At 39.1% G+C, this 20,555-nt stretch overlaps 1 protein-coding gene across 1 annotated transcript; it reads left to right on the top strand.

Annotated features, from left to right (window-relative positions):
• The first annotated feature begins 2,770 nt into the window (after positions 1–2,770).
• Positions 2,771–20,339, top strand: LUZP4 (leucine zipper protein 4). Its single transcript, XM_046672843.1, is given in 5 exon segments — positions 2,771–2,861; positions 15,267–15,398; positions 16,801–16,901; positions 19,808–20,100; positions 20,102–20,339. Coding segments are annotated over 5 exon segments (855 nt in total).
• The last annotated feature ends 216 nt before the right edge of the window (positions 20,340–20,555 follow it).

Raw genomic sequence — 20,555 nt, 5'->3', positions numbered from 1 at the left:
TTACCTGTAACTTCCATCCTCTTGGGCTAGTGCTGCCCTCTAGTGCTAGACCGAATAATAAATTCACTCCTTCTTCCATAGGATTATTTGAAAATAATTATGGTCCCCTGAGATTTCTGTGCTATAGGCTAACCATGCACAATTTCTTCAGTCCTGCTTTGCATGACATGATTTAAATCTCCTCACACATTTAGCTTATTTTCCTTGGTTTTAATCTAGTTCGTTAGTTAATATATGGTGGCCAATAACAGCAGGACTCAATGTATTATTTCTCTTTTACTGGATATTTCTATTGAACAGGGTTCTTAGTTGAATGTGACAAACTCTAGCTGCCTTAAGTAAGGAAGGAATTTATTGAAAGTCAGTTGGGTAGCTCAAGGAATAACCAGGGACTCTAGAGAACCAGGCTCAAGAAAAAGGGCAGGAACCAAGGGGGACCAGAAATTCAGAACTGCAGCTAAAATCACACCTTAAAATTAATATGATGAGGCCACCACTGGCATACACAGCTACTGAAATTTGCACCACTGCCATTGCTGCCCCTAGAAACTGGCTGCTGTGGTCAGAATGAATTCTACACTGCCCCCGCTTCTGTTTTGTACTAACGCCAGATTCCATGTAGGGTTAGTGTGTCTGACTGGCCAAGTCTGGGTCACAGGTTTTTGCTCTAGTTTCTCAGGAATTTTCTTGGTCTGTAATGCGAGACAGGCTCCACCTCCTAATAAGATTCTAATAGTGAGATTTTCACAAAACTAGAAAGGGGCTTCATTTGCTTAATAGGTGGAGTAAAGGCAAAAGTCCGCTACAAAAACTGTAAATATCATTTGATTTTTCTGACAATCACATCCCACTGCTGATTCCTGTGAACAACTAGTCATCAAAACCGCCTGTTGTTTTCACATGTACTCCTCTTGTGCCAGGTTAGCAACTACATTAGCAACATACTTATTACTTCTTGAGACATCTGTGAAACCCACAACATCCCCTTCTGACAACTTCCCCTTATACACACACACACACACACACACACACACACAAATAATGGGTTCTTGCAGCTGTGTTTTTATGTATGATCCTGGCCACAGTTAATTGGTCAAAAAGTAGATGCCCTCACCTAAGCTGGGACAATCAGATTCTGGGCCATTCAGTAGTCAGTGTTTGAACTATGACAAAATAGGGTAGAGAAGGAATGACCACATTTAACCTCTGCACACAAATAAACAACGAGAGCTGATATTCAGAGAAAAAGAAAGAATTGAAAGAAAGAGAAGAATGAGAGAGGGAGGGAGAGAGAGAGGTGTTTAGTCCCAATGACTTTACATTTATTCCTTCACAAATATTTATTGCATCCACAGGCTTACAATGCCACATACTTTTTGATGACTTCCCTAAAGCTGTGTCCATGACATCGCTTAAAAAAAAAGTAATTGTTCCTCTTATCATCTAAATATACGCCTCAGTAGATGCTATTTTTAAATGTTAGAGGAATCCTGTGTGTCACCGGTTCTTCAGAGGAAATAAAAATCAAATTAATAAATTTTAAGAGCTGAAAATTTGTTCAAGTTGTTAGGGAAATCACAAAATAAATGTCTGAAGAGATTTTAAAATGTAAAATATTTTATTATTTGTTGTATTTAAGTCATTACTTGGAACTAGGGACCTAAAGATTGATAAATAAACCTTTTTCACAAGGCATATACAGTTGTCTGAAGACAATAAATACACGCAAAATATTAATTTAAGTGCTATAATTGAGTCCGTCGACAAATACTGAGCTCCTTTCTGTGTTAGGCTCTGGGATACCGGTATCTACAAAATATCTGTGAGGCTTAATGGCGCAAATCCACCTAAGGGATAAAGAAAAAGTCATTTAAGACTTGAAAAATCAGGGAATAACTATAGAGGTGAGAAGGGTATTTTCTGGCAGAGGAAGCAGCACTACCAGCACACTCTGGAAAGTTCAAGTCATTCCATGTGGTGGGGTACTGAAAGGTAGGTCTGAAGAGATCAGCAGAGATTAGATTATGGAAGGACCTTTTTTTTAAAAAAAAAGATTTTATTTTTCCTTTTTCTCCCAAAGCCCCCCGGTACATAGTTGTGTATTTTTTAGTTGTGGGTCCTTTTAGTTGTGGCATGTGGGACTCCGCCTCAGCATGGCTCGATCAGCAGTGCCGTGTCGGCCCCAGGATCCGAACCAGCAAAACCCTGGACCGCCAAAGCGAAGGGCGCGAACTTAATCACACAGTCAGCCCCCTCAGCCAACCCCCTGGAAGTACTTTTATGCGAAGAGTTTAGAGTATTTTTTTTTCTATCTTATTTAAACTAACTGCTAGATTTGTGGTAGCTCTGCAAATGTGAGAGAAGCAGAGAACTAGTGCATCACATGAAGAACGTAAGGTTTTTTCGCCAGGAATGCCAACAGCAAAGAAGAGAAATGCGTTCTTCTAAGAGCTATGAAAGGCAAGGGTCAAAAAGTTACAGAGAGTAAAAGTTGCGGCTGACTGAGAGATGGATGCACAGGAGAAGAGACGGTCTTTAGAAAAAGCGGGAAAGAAATGGGCGGGTCTTCTTTTTTTTTTTTTTTTTCTGTGAGCCAGGTTCCTTCTAGGAGACCTGGGAAGGGGTATATGCCAAGCTCCACCCCTTAGTCCTTAGCAACAGCGAAGGGAAAGCCTGTGATTGGAGGACGAGTTTAGCCGGCCCCAGGGAGCAGTGAGAGGCTACATAAGAGCTTCGCTCGGCTGTGGTGCAGCAGTGAGGTGAAGCTGAGATGGCTTCGCCTTCCAACGTAACGTTTCCTGGAAGGATGCTGACAGACCCTAAAAGTAGGGGAAACATGGCCTTTCTAGATATGTCTCTAGGTATGTAGATCCCGGATCCCTGTCCCCACCCGTGTGGGCGGGCTGGCTTTGAGCGGGAGAGCTCGGCATTGGGCAGGCTCGAAAGGACACTGTGAGGCACACGGCCCTGGGCGGGTGGCTCCCCTCTCGCTCTGTGCCGCCCCAGCGGGATGAAGCCCTGTCTGGGCCCCGGCTCTCCTCTCTGCTCCCAGTCTCCTGTGCTTCTTAGGTGGGAAACTGGCCGAAACTGACAGAAATTGAGTGGGGAGTAAGGATTGCTGGAAGGGGGCAGGAGGGGGAAGTAAAAAGCCGGCTATCGCCATAGATTTTACTCTCCTGAGGAATGATACCAAGCTACCTGCCCCCCTCACACACAGGGGACCAAAAGCTCCGCCATTGGCCACATTCCCTCTTCACAGTCTGCAAGTTCCGGGGGCAGGAGGAGCAAGCCTTAAGGCTGGTTGGCAGGAGTGGTAGTCGGCAGCAACACCGGGCAAAGGGGTGGCGGATTTGCTTGCTTGCTTGTTGGTTGGCGCTGATTCCCGCTAGACTACTTTTCTCTCCGCTGGCGCCCTCTGGTCTTTTACCTCAGACTTCTGACGTGACCGACCACTCTGGAAATGCGGAGGGGGAGGGGAGAGGAAGGGGAGGAGCGAGGGCGGGTTTCACAAATGAGGGGGGAAGAAGCAGAGTGGGGAGGGTAGACTTGAAATGAAAGGGCATTCTTTGTCTTTTTATTCTTGAGTTGTCAGAGTTCTTTATATATTGTGGATACTAGACTCTTCTCAGGTATGATTTACAAATATTTTCCCCTATCTTGTGGATTGTCTTTTCACTTTCTTGATAGTGTCCTTTGAAGCACAAAAGTTTTAAATTTTGATGAAGTACAATTAATTTTTCTCTTTTATTATTTATGCTTTGGTATCATAGCTGAGAAATTATGTTTACTCCTATGTTTCTTTTTAAGAGTTTTCTAGTTTCAGCTTTTACACTTACATCTTTGATCCATTTTGAGTTAATTTTTTGCATATGGTGTGAGGTAGGATCCAACTTCGTTCTTTCGCATGTGGATATCCAGTTGTTTCAAATCATTTGTTGAAAAAACTGTTCTTTCCCCTATTGAATGGTGTTCTTGGTGGAATTGCTTTCCTAACTTCATTTTTAAATAGTTCATTGCTAGTGTATAGAAATATAACTTATTTTGGGGTATGGATCTTGTATCCTGGAACCTTGTTTAACTTGTTTGTTAGCTCTAATTTGTGTGTGTGCATCCTTAGGATTTTCCGTATACAAGATTATGGCATCCGAGAATGGAGATAGTTTTACTTCTTTGTTTCAAATCTGGTTGCCTTTTATTTCTTTTTCTTGACTAATTGCCCTGGCTAGAATTTCCAGTGAAATGTTAAATAGATGTGGTGAGAGTGGGCATCCTTATCTTAATCTTAGGGGAAAAGCTTTCAGTCTTTCACCATTAATCGTCATTTTAGTTGTCGGTTTTTTACAGATGCCTTTTATGAGGTTGAGGAAGTTACCTACCCTCCCCCCATACCTTGGAGGGGGAATGGCTGTGAATAGTACCTAAGACATTTTCTTGCTTTTGTTTTTGTTTTTTAAGGTGTTTTTAACAATCTATTTCATGACTAGTATCTGTAGGCTTTACTTTTCTAAGACGTAGTCCTTGTGGATTCCAGACTGTTGCTTACCTCCCACCCCCAGTTTCAACATGAGTTCCAAAATATTTTGTGGCATTAAAATGACTTTTTTCTTTTTGAGGAAGATTAGCCCTGAGCTAACTGCTGCCAATCCTCCTCTTTTTGCCGAGGAAGACTGGCCCTGAGTTAATATCTGTGCCCATCTTCCTCTACTTTCTATGTGGGATGCCTGCCACAGCATGGCTTGCCAAGTGGTGCCATGTCCTCATCCTGGATCTGAACTGGTGAACCCCGGGCCGCTGAGAAGCGGAATGTGTGAACTTAACCGATGTGCCACCAGGCTGGGCCCCCCAAAAATGACTTTTAAAAAATAATATTTGGTTGCTGGACAGGGCTGGCACTGTGGTGAGGCACTTGCCAAGGATGCAAAATTTCAGGAGGCACCAAAAATTCACGTAATGACGATAAATAAAATTTTACTGAAATAGTTTTAAAAATCAAATGGATAAACTACAGCCTTCTGGCTGGTCGCCTGTTTTTGTAAATAATTTTTTTCATAAATAAAGGAATTAGAGTGAGGCAAGTGAGGCAAGGTTGTACAAGTACAGGGTCTGATCTCATCCGTTTTTGTTGGTGATATTCTGTTCTTCAGGGATTTTTCTTGCATTGATTTTTATTTTTGAAAATATTATGTTAAATATTGTTTTTATCTCGAATACTGAGTTTTTTGGAGCCTCCTTAAATTTTATGCCTGTGGTGCATAGCTCACTTGCCTTACTCTAGGTCCTGCCCTGTTACTGGGACCCTGAATAGGGGATAATCCCAGAACTGAGGGGAATTTATAGCACAGAGGTAAAACCTAATGCTTCCTGCACTTTTCTTTGTGTGGATTTCACTGATCGGTGTTTTTTTTAGCAGGTGCTTATAGAGGTAAAAATATAAACTGATAGGGGCCGGTCTGGTGGCACAGTGATTGGGTTTGCACATTCCGCTTCGGCGGCCCAGGGTTCGTTGGTTCGGATCCCGGGTGTGGACATGGCATGGCTTGGCAAAAACCATGCTGTGGTAGGAGTCCCACATATAAAGTAGAGGAAGATGGGCACGGATGTTAGCTCAGGGCCAGGCTTCCTCAGCAAAAAGAGGAGGATTGGCAGTAGTTAGCTCAGGGCTAATCTTGCTCAGGAAAAAAAAAAAATATATATATATATATGTAAACTGATAAAGAGCTAAAGCAATCAGTTTCTCTCAAAATTCAGAGAAATAGGGGCCACAGTTGCAGAGTGGCCTGGTCCCAAAAATTTAGTGGTTGTGTGACCTTGTGCAGGTTGCTTTACCTTTTGGAGCCTGAGTTTCCTCAGTTGAGTAGTATCTGCCTCATAGAGTTGTTGAGGATTGCATGAGATAATGCAGATAATGTGCACAAAGTACCATGCCCGACATGGAAAAAGTTGAGTAAATGTTTGCCATACGTCCTTCAGAAAGTGGGCCTGGGGGCTGGCCCGGTGACTTAGTGGTTAGGTTCGCGTGCTCCGCTGCAGTAGCCCAGGGTTTCACCGGTTCGGATCCTGGGCGTGGACATGGCACTGCTCATCTGGCCATGCTGAGGCAGCGTCCCACATGCCACAACTAGAAGGACCCACAACTAAAAATACACAACTGTGTACCAGGGGGCTTTGGGGAGAAAAAGGGAAAAAAAATCTTTAAAAAAAATTAAAAAATAAAGTTATTCTATTAAAAAAGAAAGTGGGCCTAAAGCTTCACTTTTGGGAAGCTAGCAATTTGGCAAGTTGGAGTCGACATCTCCTCTCGCTCTGGATGTGGCTATCGAACTTTAGAGATGTAGCAGACTTGCGAGAGATGAAAAGGCATCCGGTGGAAAGGCGGGGTTTAAACAGTAGGTAATGTCAAGCTCCGGAGACTGAGGGGCGTGGTTGTTTGGTGAAACTTGGACAATAGCAGATTCAAGGGATTTCGGAGGCACTGTCATTTAAGTAGATGATTACAGCTAGGAGGATATTGGAGAGTCTGGTTTGGAAAAGACTGGCTCAAATCATAGTAGAAAGGCTGAGGAAAGATGTTGAATTGAATGTGGTAAGTTAGTAGGAGGTTGTACGTGAGAGTAAAATCTGGTAATCATAGAGTTGCAAAGATCTTAGGAGGTCACTGTTTCATGCTCTTAAACGTTGGTTCTCCCTATCCATGTTTATACCATTTCAGACAAATGAGAGTCCAGGTTTGGATCTTTTCAGGAGGAACAGGTGAAACTTTCAATAAGTCCTTAAAGGCTCTTGCAGTTTGAAGCCAAGAAAAACACATCATAAAGAGCAAATACGTGTTGTTTCTATGAGTTGATGAAAAACCCATACTTTTCCAATAAATTTCTCCATGTTTTTATTAAAGCGAAAATAATATTTTTAATAATACACATCTTTGTCTTTGGATAACAACACATATGCATTAGAAAAGCAATTTTAGGGGCTGGCCCCGTGGCCGAGTGGTTAAGTTCGCGCGCTCCGCTGCAGGCGGCCCAGTGTTTCGTTGGTTTGAATCCTGGGTGCGGACATGGCACTGCTCGTCAAACCACGCTGAGGCAGCGTCCCACATACCACAACTAGAAGGACCCACAACGAAGAATATACAACCATGTACGGGGGTGCTTTGGGGAGAAAAAGGGGAAAAAAAAATAAAATCTTTAAAAAAAAAAAGAAAAGCAATTTTATATTATTTATATATTACACATAATTTTATATTATTTACATACTTTTATATTATATAAATATTTACATCGAATGCAAGGATATTACTTGCATTGTAATAAGATGTACTAAAACAGGAAAAGGCTCTACAAATTTATTTTTTCTTCTTATCCTTAGTAAACATTCCCAAAAGGTAGTATCTTCTTTTTTTTAGAAATAAAAGGCAAAAATAAGCCCAAAATTGGAACTGGCAACAGCAAAAACTTAATGGGAACTGCACTTCCCTGTTCATCACTTCTATGTAAAGGAGAATGAGGCAAAAGTTCTGTACTTTGAAAGACAGGAACCCTTTCTGCTTGCTAGATGTATTGGTTCATAGAGCCGTAAATATTTATAAAGCATCCACTCTGCATTAAGCACTGTGCTAGGCACTTCGTATGCTGATAAATAGACAACAGCCTCTCCTAAAGTAGCTCATAATCTAGTTGGAGAGGTAGCTAGTAAATACGTGCAATTGCAGATGTTAGCTAGGGCGAATCTTCCTCAAGCAAAAAGAGGAGGATTGGCAACACATGTTATCTCTGGCCGAATCTTTCTCAGAGAAAAAAATACGTGCAATTATATGTCGTTTTAAGTGTTCTGGAAGTGTGTGTGGTGAGAGCCTCTCAGAAATTGAGAGGAACCTAAGTCATATTTTCTGAGGTTTCTACTATTTTATGTTTTTTTCTTTTTGAGGAAGATTAGCCCTGAGCTAACATCTGCTGCCAATCCTCCTCTTTTTGCTGAGGAAGACTGTCCCTGAGCTAACATCTATGCCCATCTTCCTCTACTTTATATGTGGGATGCCTACCACAGCATGGTGTGCCAAGAGGTGCCATGGCCGCACCCGGGATCCGAACTGGTGAACCCCAGGCCACCAAAGCGGAACGTGCGCACTTAACCGCTGTGCCACTGGGCCAGCCCCTATTTTATGTATTTAAAAAATGACAAAACAGTGTTTTCAAAAGTTGGAGTGTGTTTTAAATATTTCTAAGTAATAAAATGCATTTCAACACATTTTAAAATATAAGGCAATATAATCATGCTTTTCACAAGAAAATTAATCATATAGTTTATATAAAAATGTAATTATTCGTATGGTACCTCAAGCAGAGTGATCTATTTTAAACTGCATGAGGAATGTTGTCTTTCTTCAATTCCGACAGTATATTTTCTGAGACTAAGTATATCTTACTTAGGTTAAGAATTCAAATTTGAGGTTCTTTGGTGAGGCCTGGACCAAATGATTCTCCTAAGTGTTCTCCAGATGGATTCAGTGGCGAATATCATTACAGAGAGCAGCGTGAGCAAAGCAGCTTGTCTCTGTGATGATATATCCTGAGAACTAAGGAAAAAGGACATGAGAATCTGGGAACAGGTTGATTGTTATATTAAGAACGCCTTCTTCATAACCTCATAGACTATGTTGAAAGAGTCCTTCCACATCTTACCCAGATTCAAAAGCATTTTTCTCTTCCCTTTAGAGAGGCTGAGCAGCAGTTGGATTTCATCTCTAAACCATAGCGAATGAGATCTCTGATTGCTAGCTGTATGTATTATTGTACAATTCCATTGCAATGCAACAAATCAAATGGTGGTCTCTGGAATTACAAAGTCCAGGGGTGAAAACTGTGTATGACTTCACTTAAAAAAAACCCTGCAACACGTTCCAAGGGTGTAAATAATTGAAACTTTAAAGAAGTAATTAAGTTTTTAAATAAGTTTGTAAATAACCATTGTGTTTGAAAAATCGAGACCTCTGGTCTTTCTTAGGGTTGTTTTCTGCTTTGAAACCATCTGTTAATCCTGACCTACTTAACCTACAGCTGTATACTTACAGGAAAAAAAAACACAAAATAGAGAAATGAAGTACTTTTCACGGGCCACATGCATTCACATGAGAAAATTTTTTAGTGTTAATAACTATTAAATGCCAATTCAGTTCAATTATTTATTAAACATTCACTGTGTATCTAAGAGAATTTCTATGAAGCACAAATATTTCTTACACTACAGAGTTTTTTTCTTAAATTTTCTAATCTTATTAATAGAATTTTAGAGCTGGAAGGGACTATAGAGACTGTCTTGTTACCGAACAGTCAAATAGGTAAACCACTTATGAAAAGAAGTAAAGGAATGTCATTGCTAAATTCCTTGATACTTTGACTTAGGCCATACCTGAGATCTTTTTTGAGTCTCGTGGTACATTTTTATGTTGGAGGAATAGATATCTTTCCCTAATGCCATTTTTTCAATTATATTTCAATTTGAATATTTATGAATTTAATATGAAATATTTATTAAGTCCCAAATTCTAAGTTTATTTCTGGAAAATCTAGCATAGCATGGATGTTCAAGATTATATAACTGAAGCATACTTCTTTTCTCTCTTTTGAATCTGAAGAACCTTCAAGATTAAAATTTCTTACACTCTTGACTTTCATCACAGTTGGTATTTTAAATACTGATGTCTGAACCCTACATTAGTTTAGATAAGTGCTGTGCCGTACAGGCTTCTCCTGAGGTGGCACCATATCAGGTTTTAAGGGCAAAGAGAAATGGAATAGTCAACATTTGGCCAGAGGTGAGATAAAAGACCTGTATCATACAAAGCTTTTTTACTTTATTGAGAGGCATGCAGAAGTTGATTTGGAAAATGACAAACGTAGTTGCTTTTAAAGATTGAGTGTTATATTAAATGAACTCATCATTCATGTTTTCTTTGACTATCCTCCTTTTGTGGTCTAGGCATCTTTACAGTTTTTGCTAAAACACGTTCCTTCTAAAATGAGGACTTAGTTTCTAAAGATAACCAAATGAAATGAAAATTGTTAGATAACAGAAAAGATGGTAGTTTCCTTTCAAAAGATAGTTTCCTCTCAAATAGGTGTGCAGTGATAATGTAAATTCCCCATTATTTAAAAAGCACTGATCAATTTCCTGATTTCATGTGATACCTAGCATATTGCGAAGCACGTAGAATCCTCTCAGTGAGTGCTTGTTACCTGGTAGATTGACATGGCACTGTGCTGGAGATCACGTGGGATTCTCCCCTCACCCCCGTCCATAATCCTCATTACTTGTGTCTTAGCTCCTGACACTCAAGGCTTTTTATCATCTACCTTATCCATCTAACCTTTCCCCCGTAACTCTCCGGCACTAATCTTCCATTCTAGCCAAATTGATCCTCTTCCTGAAAATACCGTATTAATTCCTGCTCCAAGTCTTTTCTCATGTTGTTTCTCTTTCTTGGAGTGCCCAGATCTTTCCCCTCATTCAAGTGCAATCAATCTTACCCACCTTTGCCACAAGGATTTTGTAGCTGTTCCAGTACACAGTAGTCTGTCTTCTCTCTGCAATTCTGGAGCTTTTAGTTTCTATGTTATTCGGTTGATACTTAATCACATACAGGCAAGTCCCAGCTGGCAAATGTGTTGCTGTGTTCCAATACCTCATTTGTATGCCAGCTGTTGGATGCATAAAGAATTTCCTCTGTAGAAACAATATAAAGGGTAAATGGGTTTCTAGGGCAATGCACAAGTCTATTTGGTGCACTGATATTTGGATTGCAACAACCATTTATAATAATATTTTATACAATAATATATTTCAGGGTCAAACTGAGAATTCTAGGAAGTCGTCTCCCCTGCTATAGTTTAAGAACATCTCTCTGTGGGTTCCTCCTCCTCCTCAATTTGGCCTCATTTCTTTGGTGACCTGGGGAGGTCTTTGATAACTGGTGGTTCGGTGAGAATACTGTGAGTTGTGGGGTAAGAGCTTTGTGCTTGCAAGGGGATGAGTAGAAGAGAATGAGGCTGCGGAGGCCCCTGCAGTCAATGTTTCCATTCGATCTGAGGTGGATAGGGAGAGGACTTCTTGTTCTTCTTGTACTTTTTCCCTGATACCACCCTAGTGTAACCTTTTCTGTCTTCATGCTTGGAATATTGCAATCCCTCTGCTTACCCCAAAATAACTAGTCTTTCTTTTTGTAGTCTCACTCTATTCTGCAATCACAAATTGAGATTTTCCCAAACCATCGGTTTCATAATCTCACTCCTGTGCTCTTTGAAGATTCTCCATTGCTCAGAACAGTTCTTTGCAATTTTGGCTAACCATCAGAGTTACTTGGAGGACTTCTGAAAAAACACAAATACTTGAGTCCCTCTCCAGTCTTACTGAGTCATAAACTTGGATAGGGTTTCTGTATTTTAAAATAAATCTCCCCAGGTAATTCTGATGCACAGCCGGGGGAGAAAACCACTGACCATAGAATAGCATTTGATAATCTTAGCATGACTTTCAAAACTCTTCATGTTCAGGAGATTTATGTTTTAATCCCAGTTCCGCCATTAGCTAACCTTGGGTGTATTACTTCCTCCGGGCCTTAGTTTCCTCATTTGCAAAATGAGGGATTGGTGCTTTCCTGCTTCATGATTCCATTCCAGATTTAAGGTGATTCTAGGCCTCTTTCTACCTTTACATTTTAGTTAATGCTATATTTTAGTCGTATTTCAGGAAAGCTGATTTAGGAGACAGTTTAAATGAAACAAATGGGTGAGTGATCACTTTCAAGTCTAAAATGTACCCATGACATCCTTTTCATCTTTTAAACAATTTCATTTACGTGTGTTACAGGCCGTCAGGACAAATTCCTGCTGTCTGCTGTACCTTGTTTCTCTGCACTCCACTTTGGTGTGCTTATCTTCCCTTGCACTAGTGATCCCTTTGACGTGAAATTCAGTTGTGGGATAAACATAACAAAAATGGAAAAACACCAAGGAGAAAATTGAATTTCCTGTTAGTTAAATGAATTTTATATAGCAGTTGAAAGTGTCGTCATTAAATCTGAACCCTTAATACAGGGCTGCTGATATTTTAGAGAAGCCAGTACTATCCCTTATGAGTCTAAATTGGGTGAAAGCAGCAACCATTTTCAAGAAAACTTAAATGTCAACACCATAACAAAATCTTTGTAGTCTAGGGTAATGAACAACCTCAGAGAAAGGCTAAATAAGTGGGAAAATAATGTATTGTTGACCCAGAGAGTTTCTTTATTGTAGATTTGCTTGGATACCGGAGTATATTTCTGCCTTCTCTTCTAGAACAATTACCGTGAGTCCAAATATCTTGGTGCTGTTGGCTAGGTAGCAGATATGAGACTTATACCCATTTGTTGAATGTGAACTATGACAGTCAATCTCTGTAAAGCCTATTTGGGAATGACGTTTTTTTTTAAAGATTTTATTTTTCCTTTTTCTCCCCAGAGCCCCCTGGTACATAGTTGTGTATTTTTTTAGTTGTGGGTCCTTCCAGTTGTGGCACGTGGGATGCCACCTCAGCGTGGCCTGATGAGCAGTGCCATGTCCGCACACAGGATTCAAACCGCTGAAACCCCGGGCCGCCGAAGCAGAGCACGCGAACTTAACCACTTGGCCACGGGGCAGGCCCCGGGAATGACATTTTTATAAAAAGCTCATCTTGTATGGAACGTACAACATTTTGCTTTCTGTAATACAACCGCTATTTGCTATTCTTTGGCTCATCTTTGTTCATTCATAGTACTAGGGAGGTACATGATATTTGGATTGGGTGAGAGCGAGACGGGAAAATGCTTCCAATCAGTAACATGTTCAAAAGGAAAGGATTAAAAAAAATCCTGTGGGATTAATGTGGCACTGTCAAGATGACACTAAGATTGAAGTCTTTATACTGTTATGTGTAAGCTAAAAAACAAGCCAAGAAGGATTTGATTATGGGGGAAGAGGACTCTAGGTATTTCTGGAGCCATTTTATATATTTCACTCATGAGTTTAAAAGGATTATGTGAGTTGCAGCGTGGTTTGATTGAAAGTTCAAGTGACTTAAGTCCTGTTGGGCAAATGAGGCCACTAACAGGATTTAAAGCCATGCCATAGCTTTCCTGTGTAGCACTATATGCTGTGCCTAATAATGGTGGCATACCAAATCTTAGGATGAAGAAATCAAGAGGACAGGGCAAAGTGGGTGTTTGGATACTGGCTTAGAGGTTGCTGTTATACTACTTAAATGCTAAACTTGATTTCGTGCAATTAATTTCAAACAGAATGGAAAGGAAACTGCTATTTTAATAGGAATACCATTTTCAAATGAATGGTCACTAGCCTGGGTGCTGCTGTCCTAATTCTTGGGATAGCTGAGCTTTTGAAGGAGAATGTGTAAGGTAGTGGTAAGACTCTTGGACTTAGAATCTGTCCCAGCTTGTTATCATCTTGATTTTGTGCCCTTGAGTAAGTCCCATAATCTTCCTAAGGCTGTCTCCTTCTTTATAAAGTGAGGATAATCTCTGCTCAGCTGTAAGGGTCGGGGCACAGGACCTGGCATTTATTATCTCATTTACTGAGTGTCTCATATATGCCAGGTACTGTGCCAAGAGCTTTCATGTGGAAGTGCTTTGTGAACTTTAAAGTACTATTCGATTTAAAGGTGTTATTATTAACCTACTTAGTTTATCCATTCAGCCATCCCTGTCATAAAGCATTAGATAAATATTTCTCAACTGTGGCTGTAGGTCTGCATGAGCCTCAATAAATTTTCTATTTTATTTAATCCTTAAGTGATTTGAAGATAGAGCTTGCCATTATTTTTGGTGACTCTGAGAACAGGAAAAATTAAAAGCCACTGCAAATTGTGTATGAGTGCCACAAGACGCAGACTGGTCCCAGAGCACCCCACCGTATCATTGTGAAAGGTACCAGCTCAGGAAGGAGCTTGCTCTTCACTTTTTCCTCTCCAAAGTTTTGCTCCCCTCTTTAGGAAGTCTCCCTTCTCACTGGGTCTCTGTTTCAGAGCTGATGGTGGGGGAGGGGTTGGAGATTAAGAAACTCTTCCTGTGGTGTCTTGTAAGATGCTCTGTTAGTGCACTCCCTTATACTGTAATGAAAAAAAAATCTGTACAAATCTCTGTACAGAATGTAGAATACGGGGGAAACAACAGAGAAAAAATTGAGAAGAAAAGGGAATACATAAAGAATATAAAGAACAGAAAATTAAAGACTATGTCTGTGGGAGATGTTACAACCAATGGCTGCCGAGAGGCAGACAGAACAAAGGCTTAAAATGGGATTGTCAAGAAATGATACTCAATTGATTGCTGAGCTTTACCCTGCCTTTGGAGATGCCAGCCATTTCAAAGGAAATCAGAATCAGATTTTTGGAAACCTGAGGCAGGACTAGTACCAAGCAAAATAATAAAGGAGTGGTTAATCTTTGGTGTTCAACTGCATCCTCTTTTAGACCCTTCTCAGCTCCCCATCTTTCTTCTAATATCTCTAGCTCCTTCCAAATGCCTAACTTGTGCTTACTTCCAAAGATACCTTGACCTAAGTAAGCTTTCATTCACTGATAGAGCAGCCAACCTTTAAACCTTTCCATCCCAGATACTATGAGAGAGATTTTGGAGTAGGTTGTACCTATCTCTCATTCTTCAAATCATGCCATGTGAGTGCTCTCTACATAAGTGCATAAGAACATGCCTGACTACAAAGTCAAGTCTGATTGCTTCCTGCTACCACACTGATCTTGGTTCCTTGCTTGTTTGGTATCTCTTGTGAATATCCTTCACCATTGTTTCCTTTCTTGCTTTTGAGGAGAATAAATGCAACTCATTGTCTAGCATTTACTTACATTTAATCATGGATGACACTATTGCTCTGTATTTCTCTGAAACTAAAATAATATTTAGTAAAATAAGTTATTTAAATGATTTTCCCCTTAAGCTACTTTACTTTGAGTATATTTTATTTTTGCATAAATCGTTACTATAAATTTAACAGGAATTTTTCTCTTTGTTGTTCCAGGAAACTAACCCAAAAATGTCTGTATTGTTTGATCTTTGTTATGGTTTCAAAATTTCATTATTATAGTGTCATCATTTCTCAGGGTTATTAATTTTTAAAATTTCCTGAAACATGATAAGGTAGAATATAGATTATTCACTTGAGATGCACTGTTGTAATTCAGCTTTTTCCATTGTCTTCATTTTTATGTGTTTTCTAATACAGATGACATTATAATGCATAGAAAGATAGGAAATACAAGCACTGAAGAAGGAGGGAATGAAACACAGAACTGTGGAAAAATGCACTCAGTTTCAAGAGGGCGATCAAATGCTCCTGGGCATCACCGGGAGAAAGGTAAAGTATACTAAAAATCGCAATGTGGTAAAAAGAGTAACTAGGTAAGTAAATTCGCAAACTTGGGATGTGTTCTAAAGTTCCATTATGTTGCTAGTTTTATTTTTCTTGGAAACACAGGCACACAGAGTTGGTAAGAATTTATGCCATAACAAATGAAAACTTTTTTTAAAAATTTATATGAGTTACTTCCTTAAGGGAGGGCAGGATGAGAATGAGAAATGTTTTGTACTTCTTCACAAGCCTGGCTGATTAGTTCAATTCTACTTTTAGGAGGCAACACAGGAAGGTTAAAGGCATGGTTAATAATCTGGGCACCATGACATCTATATTTTTTTTTTTTAAAGATTTTATTTTTTCCTTTTTCTCCCCAAAGCCCCCCCCGGTACATAGTTGTATATTCTTCGTTGTGGGTCCTTCTAGTTGCGGCATGTGGGATGCCGCCTCAGCGTGGTTTGATGAGCAGTGTCATGTCCGCGCCCAGGATTCGAACCAACGAAACACTGGGCCGCCTGCAGCGGAGCGCGCGAACTTAACCACTCGGCCACGGGGCCAGCCCCATGACATCTATATTTTGATGAAATGAATGCTGAGGGCAAAGAGAGTGCAGAAGAACATGAAGAAAGTTTTTTGTATCCCTAATCTCATTGGTCAGTGGAGCGTGCATAGTTTAATATGAATGCACTGCAGATTGCCATAGTAGAGAAGTCTTTTCAACAATTAAGGATCTCCATAGTCTAGTCAGCAGGTTGGCATCATCTTGCCATTGTGGTTCCTCTAAGCTCCTGACAGTTACCTACTCAGCTTCACTATAGTCCTTGTTTGAATCCTTCGGTGGTTTAGCAGGTTCTGAGAAAAGGAGTGATAGTCGTTGTTAATAAGGCCAGAGCTACTACGAATGGTGAGGTGGCCCATTCTCATGGTTCTAACTAAACATAAAATTGAATTTTGTGAGCCTTTTGGAGATCCATATTCTTTGATCGTTTCTTAAGCTGTCTTTACTCCCAAAGCAAAGCATATGATTGAGGCAAATATTCACATGATTAATACAAAGCAGACAGTTTCTCTCCATCTCTCCTTTTTCTATTAGAGTATTCTTTCAATTAATTTCAGATAATGTGCCCCAACTTTGGTGGTGTATGAAAGCAACTTTGAGGTATTGTATACAGAGAAAACTACCATATTAAGGTATGCAAATAGAAACAGTATGGCAAAGACTGTTCTGGAATTCAGTGAGACTCTCGGACAATATCAGATTAATGAAATAACAAAAGTGTTGCAAAACACAGTGCATAGCTTTAAAACAAAGAGATCACAGATAATACTTCTGAAAGATATGTTGAATGTACTGACTGAAAATACAGAAAATAATTATTTTTCAAAGAATGTTCAGAATTCAGAAATGATATTGAAGAAAGAAATCATGGTAAAAAACCATACCAAGAATCTTCTGGATTCAAGTCTGGACAAAGCCCTTTAAACAGGCAGCCTTTAATTAAGCAGGTAAATAAATGCCAAGAATTAACCAATATAAAAAGTCCTAAATTTAATTAATATATTTCTTAATATTAAGGATTATTTTAAATTCTGTTGAGGGCAGGGATTGTTTCTTAGTATTCCCCCATGGTTCCTTGAACATAATTTGAGTTCAATAATTGTTAATTGATTTTTCCCCTGTAACTGTTTTAATAAACATTTAATTTTTGCTATTTTCAATCGTCACTAGAAATTTTGAATTTATAAAATGCCAAAATAGATTATTGGTTTCATGATTTGTCCTGTATAATCATTCTCATTTTTGTCCTTATATGGAATCTATGATCTTAAGTGATAGTATAGAAACAGTTTTTGTAGCATTGTGAATGAATTGTAAAAACTAGAAGTCAGATGACATAGGATATGAAATACACTCTGGAACCAACAGGTGGGACATACTATAGTTGTACGAATCCATCACCTCTAAACTTGTACAGGTGAGCCAGTCACTGGACAGGAATTTGAGACGTGCTCGTTTCCAGATTCATAAGCTATCATTGCTGCTACTGTTTCAGCTTGGCCTATAAACTGATTCATCTTAAGGTGTTATGTGCTCATTTAGTAAAAAATGGTGGTTCTGGGAGCTTAAACCATTTTTGCCAAGTTATGTAAATGCAGATTTTTTTTGGAAGGGAACATGTTGTATTTTCAAATATTTAGAGAATTAATTTAAATTGATTTAGCAAATATCGATTGAACGTCTATTCTATGCAGGCACCATGCAAAGCACTAGAACAGCTCTGCCTCAAATATTATATGTTGTGATGGGAGAGAAAGATAAGAAAGAAATTTTATGCCAGGCAGGTTGCAATACATGTTCTAATAGGGTATAAGTTATATGTTGTGGGGATACAGTAATTCATTCTGAGTAGGGGGACTTGAGAAAATTTGATGGAGGAGATGACATTTAATCTGTAGAGTGAGGAGGTTTTTGATAAAGTTTTGAAATAAGGACATGAGGTTATGTCTGCTACAGTCTGAGATCCATAAATGAATTGAGAATATTGTAAAGTAGTATTTTCAAACTGAAAATATCTTTCTCTCTCATACTTTTGAAACTTTGGAGACTGTTGTTAGAGCAGAATTCACCAGAAAAAGATACTCTAGTAGAGAAATATATTAAAATTTAAGCATAATTATTTCACCAATAAATTGATTAACAATTACAATTTTCAATCATGCTTTGAAATTCTAATAAGCTAGTTTTGTACTTCATAAGATGTAATCTTTTTTTTTTTTTTTCTGAGGAAGATTTGTCCTGAGCTAACATCTGTGTCAGTCTTCCTCAATTTTGTATGTGGGTCACCACTACAGCATGGCTGCCAACAAGTGGTGTAGGTCAGTGCCCAGGAACCAAATCTGGGCCACCAAAGAGGAGCACGCCAAACTTAACCAGTAGGCCACAGGCCCAGCCCCCCTCACAAGATTTAATCTTAATATCAGTAGAATACAATTGTATTTATTCAACACAATTATATTTGATAGACAATTTCTGTTGTTTATAAGGAAATAAAACTAACATGTATTTTGTTTTCTAAAGGTAGAAATCTGTAGTATCCAAGTTGCTGAAAATATTTCGTATATAAACATTTGCAAAAGTCTACAAGCTCCTTTGGAAAGGTACTTGGGGGCACATGAGTCTTTAGGAGATGAGTCTCAATCCTTTCTGCTCCCTCACTGTGCTCCCAACACTAGTCACTTAGAAAAGAGAAGAGGTACATGTGCCTTCCACCCCATCTTCTTATTTGTGTTTACAGTAGAAAAGCTGGAGAGTGACTGTGGTTTTTTGCTTTAGCAAAGCAACAGATTTGTCATATTTATTTGACTAAAGTTTTATGTGAAGAATATTCTTTATGCCAGTATCTCCCCTGCCTTTTAACAGCTGCTTCCAGCTGCTGGTAGAGTTATACTAGAAAGTCGCAACGCCAGATCTAGGGCAGATTTTGTTTGCCAGGCAATATTTACTAGTAGAAAGCTTGATTTCTCAGCACGGTTCATATGACTTTATCCTCTTACATTTATGTAGCATCAGAGAGATTTGTCAAAGTTTTCATTATTTCCATTTGGCTGATTCACTCCACTGCTCTTTTGGTTTGAAAATTGAAAAGGTAGAAAGACTGTGTGGTTGCCAGACTAATTTACATGAACAGTATTAAGCCAACCATCTGCTTTCTTTATAGCTACCTTTCCTCTCACTTGTTTTTACCTTTCTCTCTAGAATTAAGTATTACTTTATATTGAAGAGAGAGTTTCTTTTTAATGATCCTGAGCAGGTGTAGAATAAATAGTATGATTTTGAACACTTTCCTTTGGTTCTAAGGATTTGTGCTACAAAATTTTGTTAAATATTCTGTCTTTCCTCAAGTATAAAGTTACAGAATCTATTGTTTCTTCAGGTAAAACATAGATCCAGAAAATGGTAGGTAGAACATGACCTTGGAATAAATTCAAGTACACACAAAGCAAGTAATTTTCCATATTTAAAACTTTATTAAAGTTTTATATGCATAAAATTCTTTGTGCCAATGACATGAAACATCAGAGCTTTCAGCAAATTAGTTCTGAAAACTGTTTAGCCTATAAAAGTAGGAGCAGTGCACATATAAAAAGTAGAGGAAGATGGGCACAGATGTTAGCTCAGGGCCAGTCTTCCTCAGCAAAAAAAAAAGAGAGAGAGAGAGAGAGAGGAGGATTGGCAGCAAATGTTAGCTGTTAGCTCAGGGCTAATCTTCCTCAAAAAGAAAAAAGTAGGGGCAGTGGAATTCTAAAAAAATAGTTGCCTTTAGAAATGCTCTTGACAAAATCTCATTATGACTTAATGAAGTTATGGGGTATATGTCTCATTCGTTTTGCAAAATTGCGGTTCTTTGCAGGAGAAGTGCAATGACCAGTCTAAGACCCAAGCAGAGAGGAATGGAGGCCAATCAGAGGAGAAAAGATCTCAAGACCAACTGGAAGAAAATCGACACCATTCAGAGAGATCTCAGGGCCACTCAGAGAGATCTCATTGTCAATCTAAGAGGTCTCAAGGGCAATTAGAGAGATCTTATGGCCAATCAGAGAGATTTCATGGCCAATCAGAGAGATCTCGTGGCCACACAGAAAGATCTCATGGCCAATCAGGGAGATTTCATGTTCGATCAGAGAGATCGCATGACCAATTAGAGAGATCTTGTGGCCATTCAGAGAGATTTCATGGTCACTCAGGGAGATCTCATGACCACTCAAAGAGATCTCATGTCCTATCAGAGAGATCTTATAGCCAATCAGGGAGATCTCATGGTCAGTCAGAGAGATCTCATGGCCAATCAGGGAGATATCGAAGATACTCACCAGCAGGAAGATTCAGAGCATCACCCCAAAAGGAGTCTGAATTTGAGAGGTAAAAACATAATGAATACTTAATCATTAGTACGATGTGTTGAGTGATGTGGAAATGTAAAGGCATGCTTTATATATCTATATTTTAATGGCTAAATATGTATTTGTTGTAACAGACATTGTATTGGGACAAAGATATTAATGAATGGAGGTGGTATATACATGGCATTAATATTCTTTCAACTTGCTGATGTTCTCTAGCTATCATCTAGTTTCCCAATGTGCCCTAATTAAATTGTT

Source organism: Equus quagga, chromosome 10 (assembly GCF_021613505.1).
Source record: "Equus quagga isolate Etosha38 chromosome 10, UCLA_HA_Equagga_1.0, whole genome shotgun sequence".
In the NCBI taxonomy this organism is placed as follows: domain Eukaryota; kingdom Metazoa; phylum Chordata; class Mammalia; order Perissodactyla; family Equidae; genus Equus; species Equus quagga.
The sequence above is the reverse complement of the archived record's forward strand: the minus strand, read 5'-3'. Positions and strand labels throughout refer to the sequence as shown.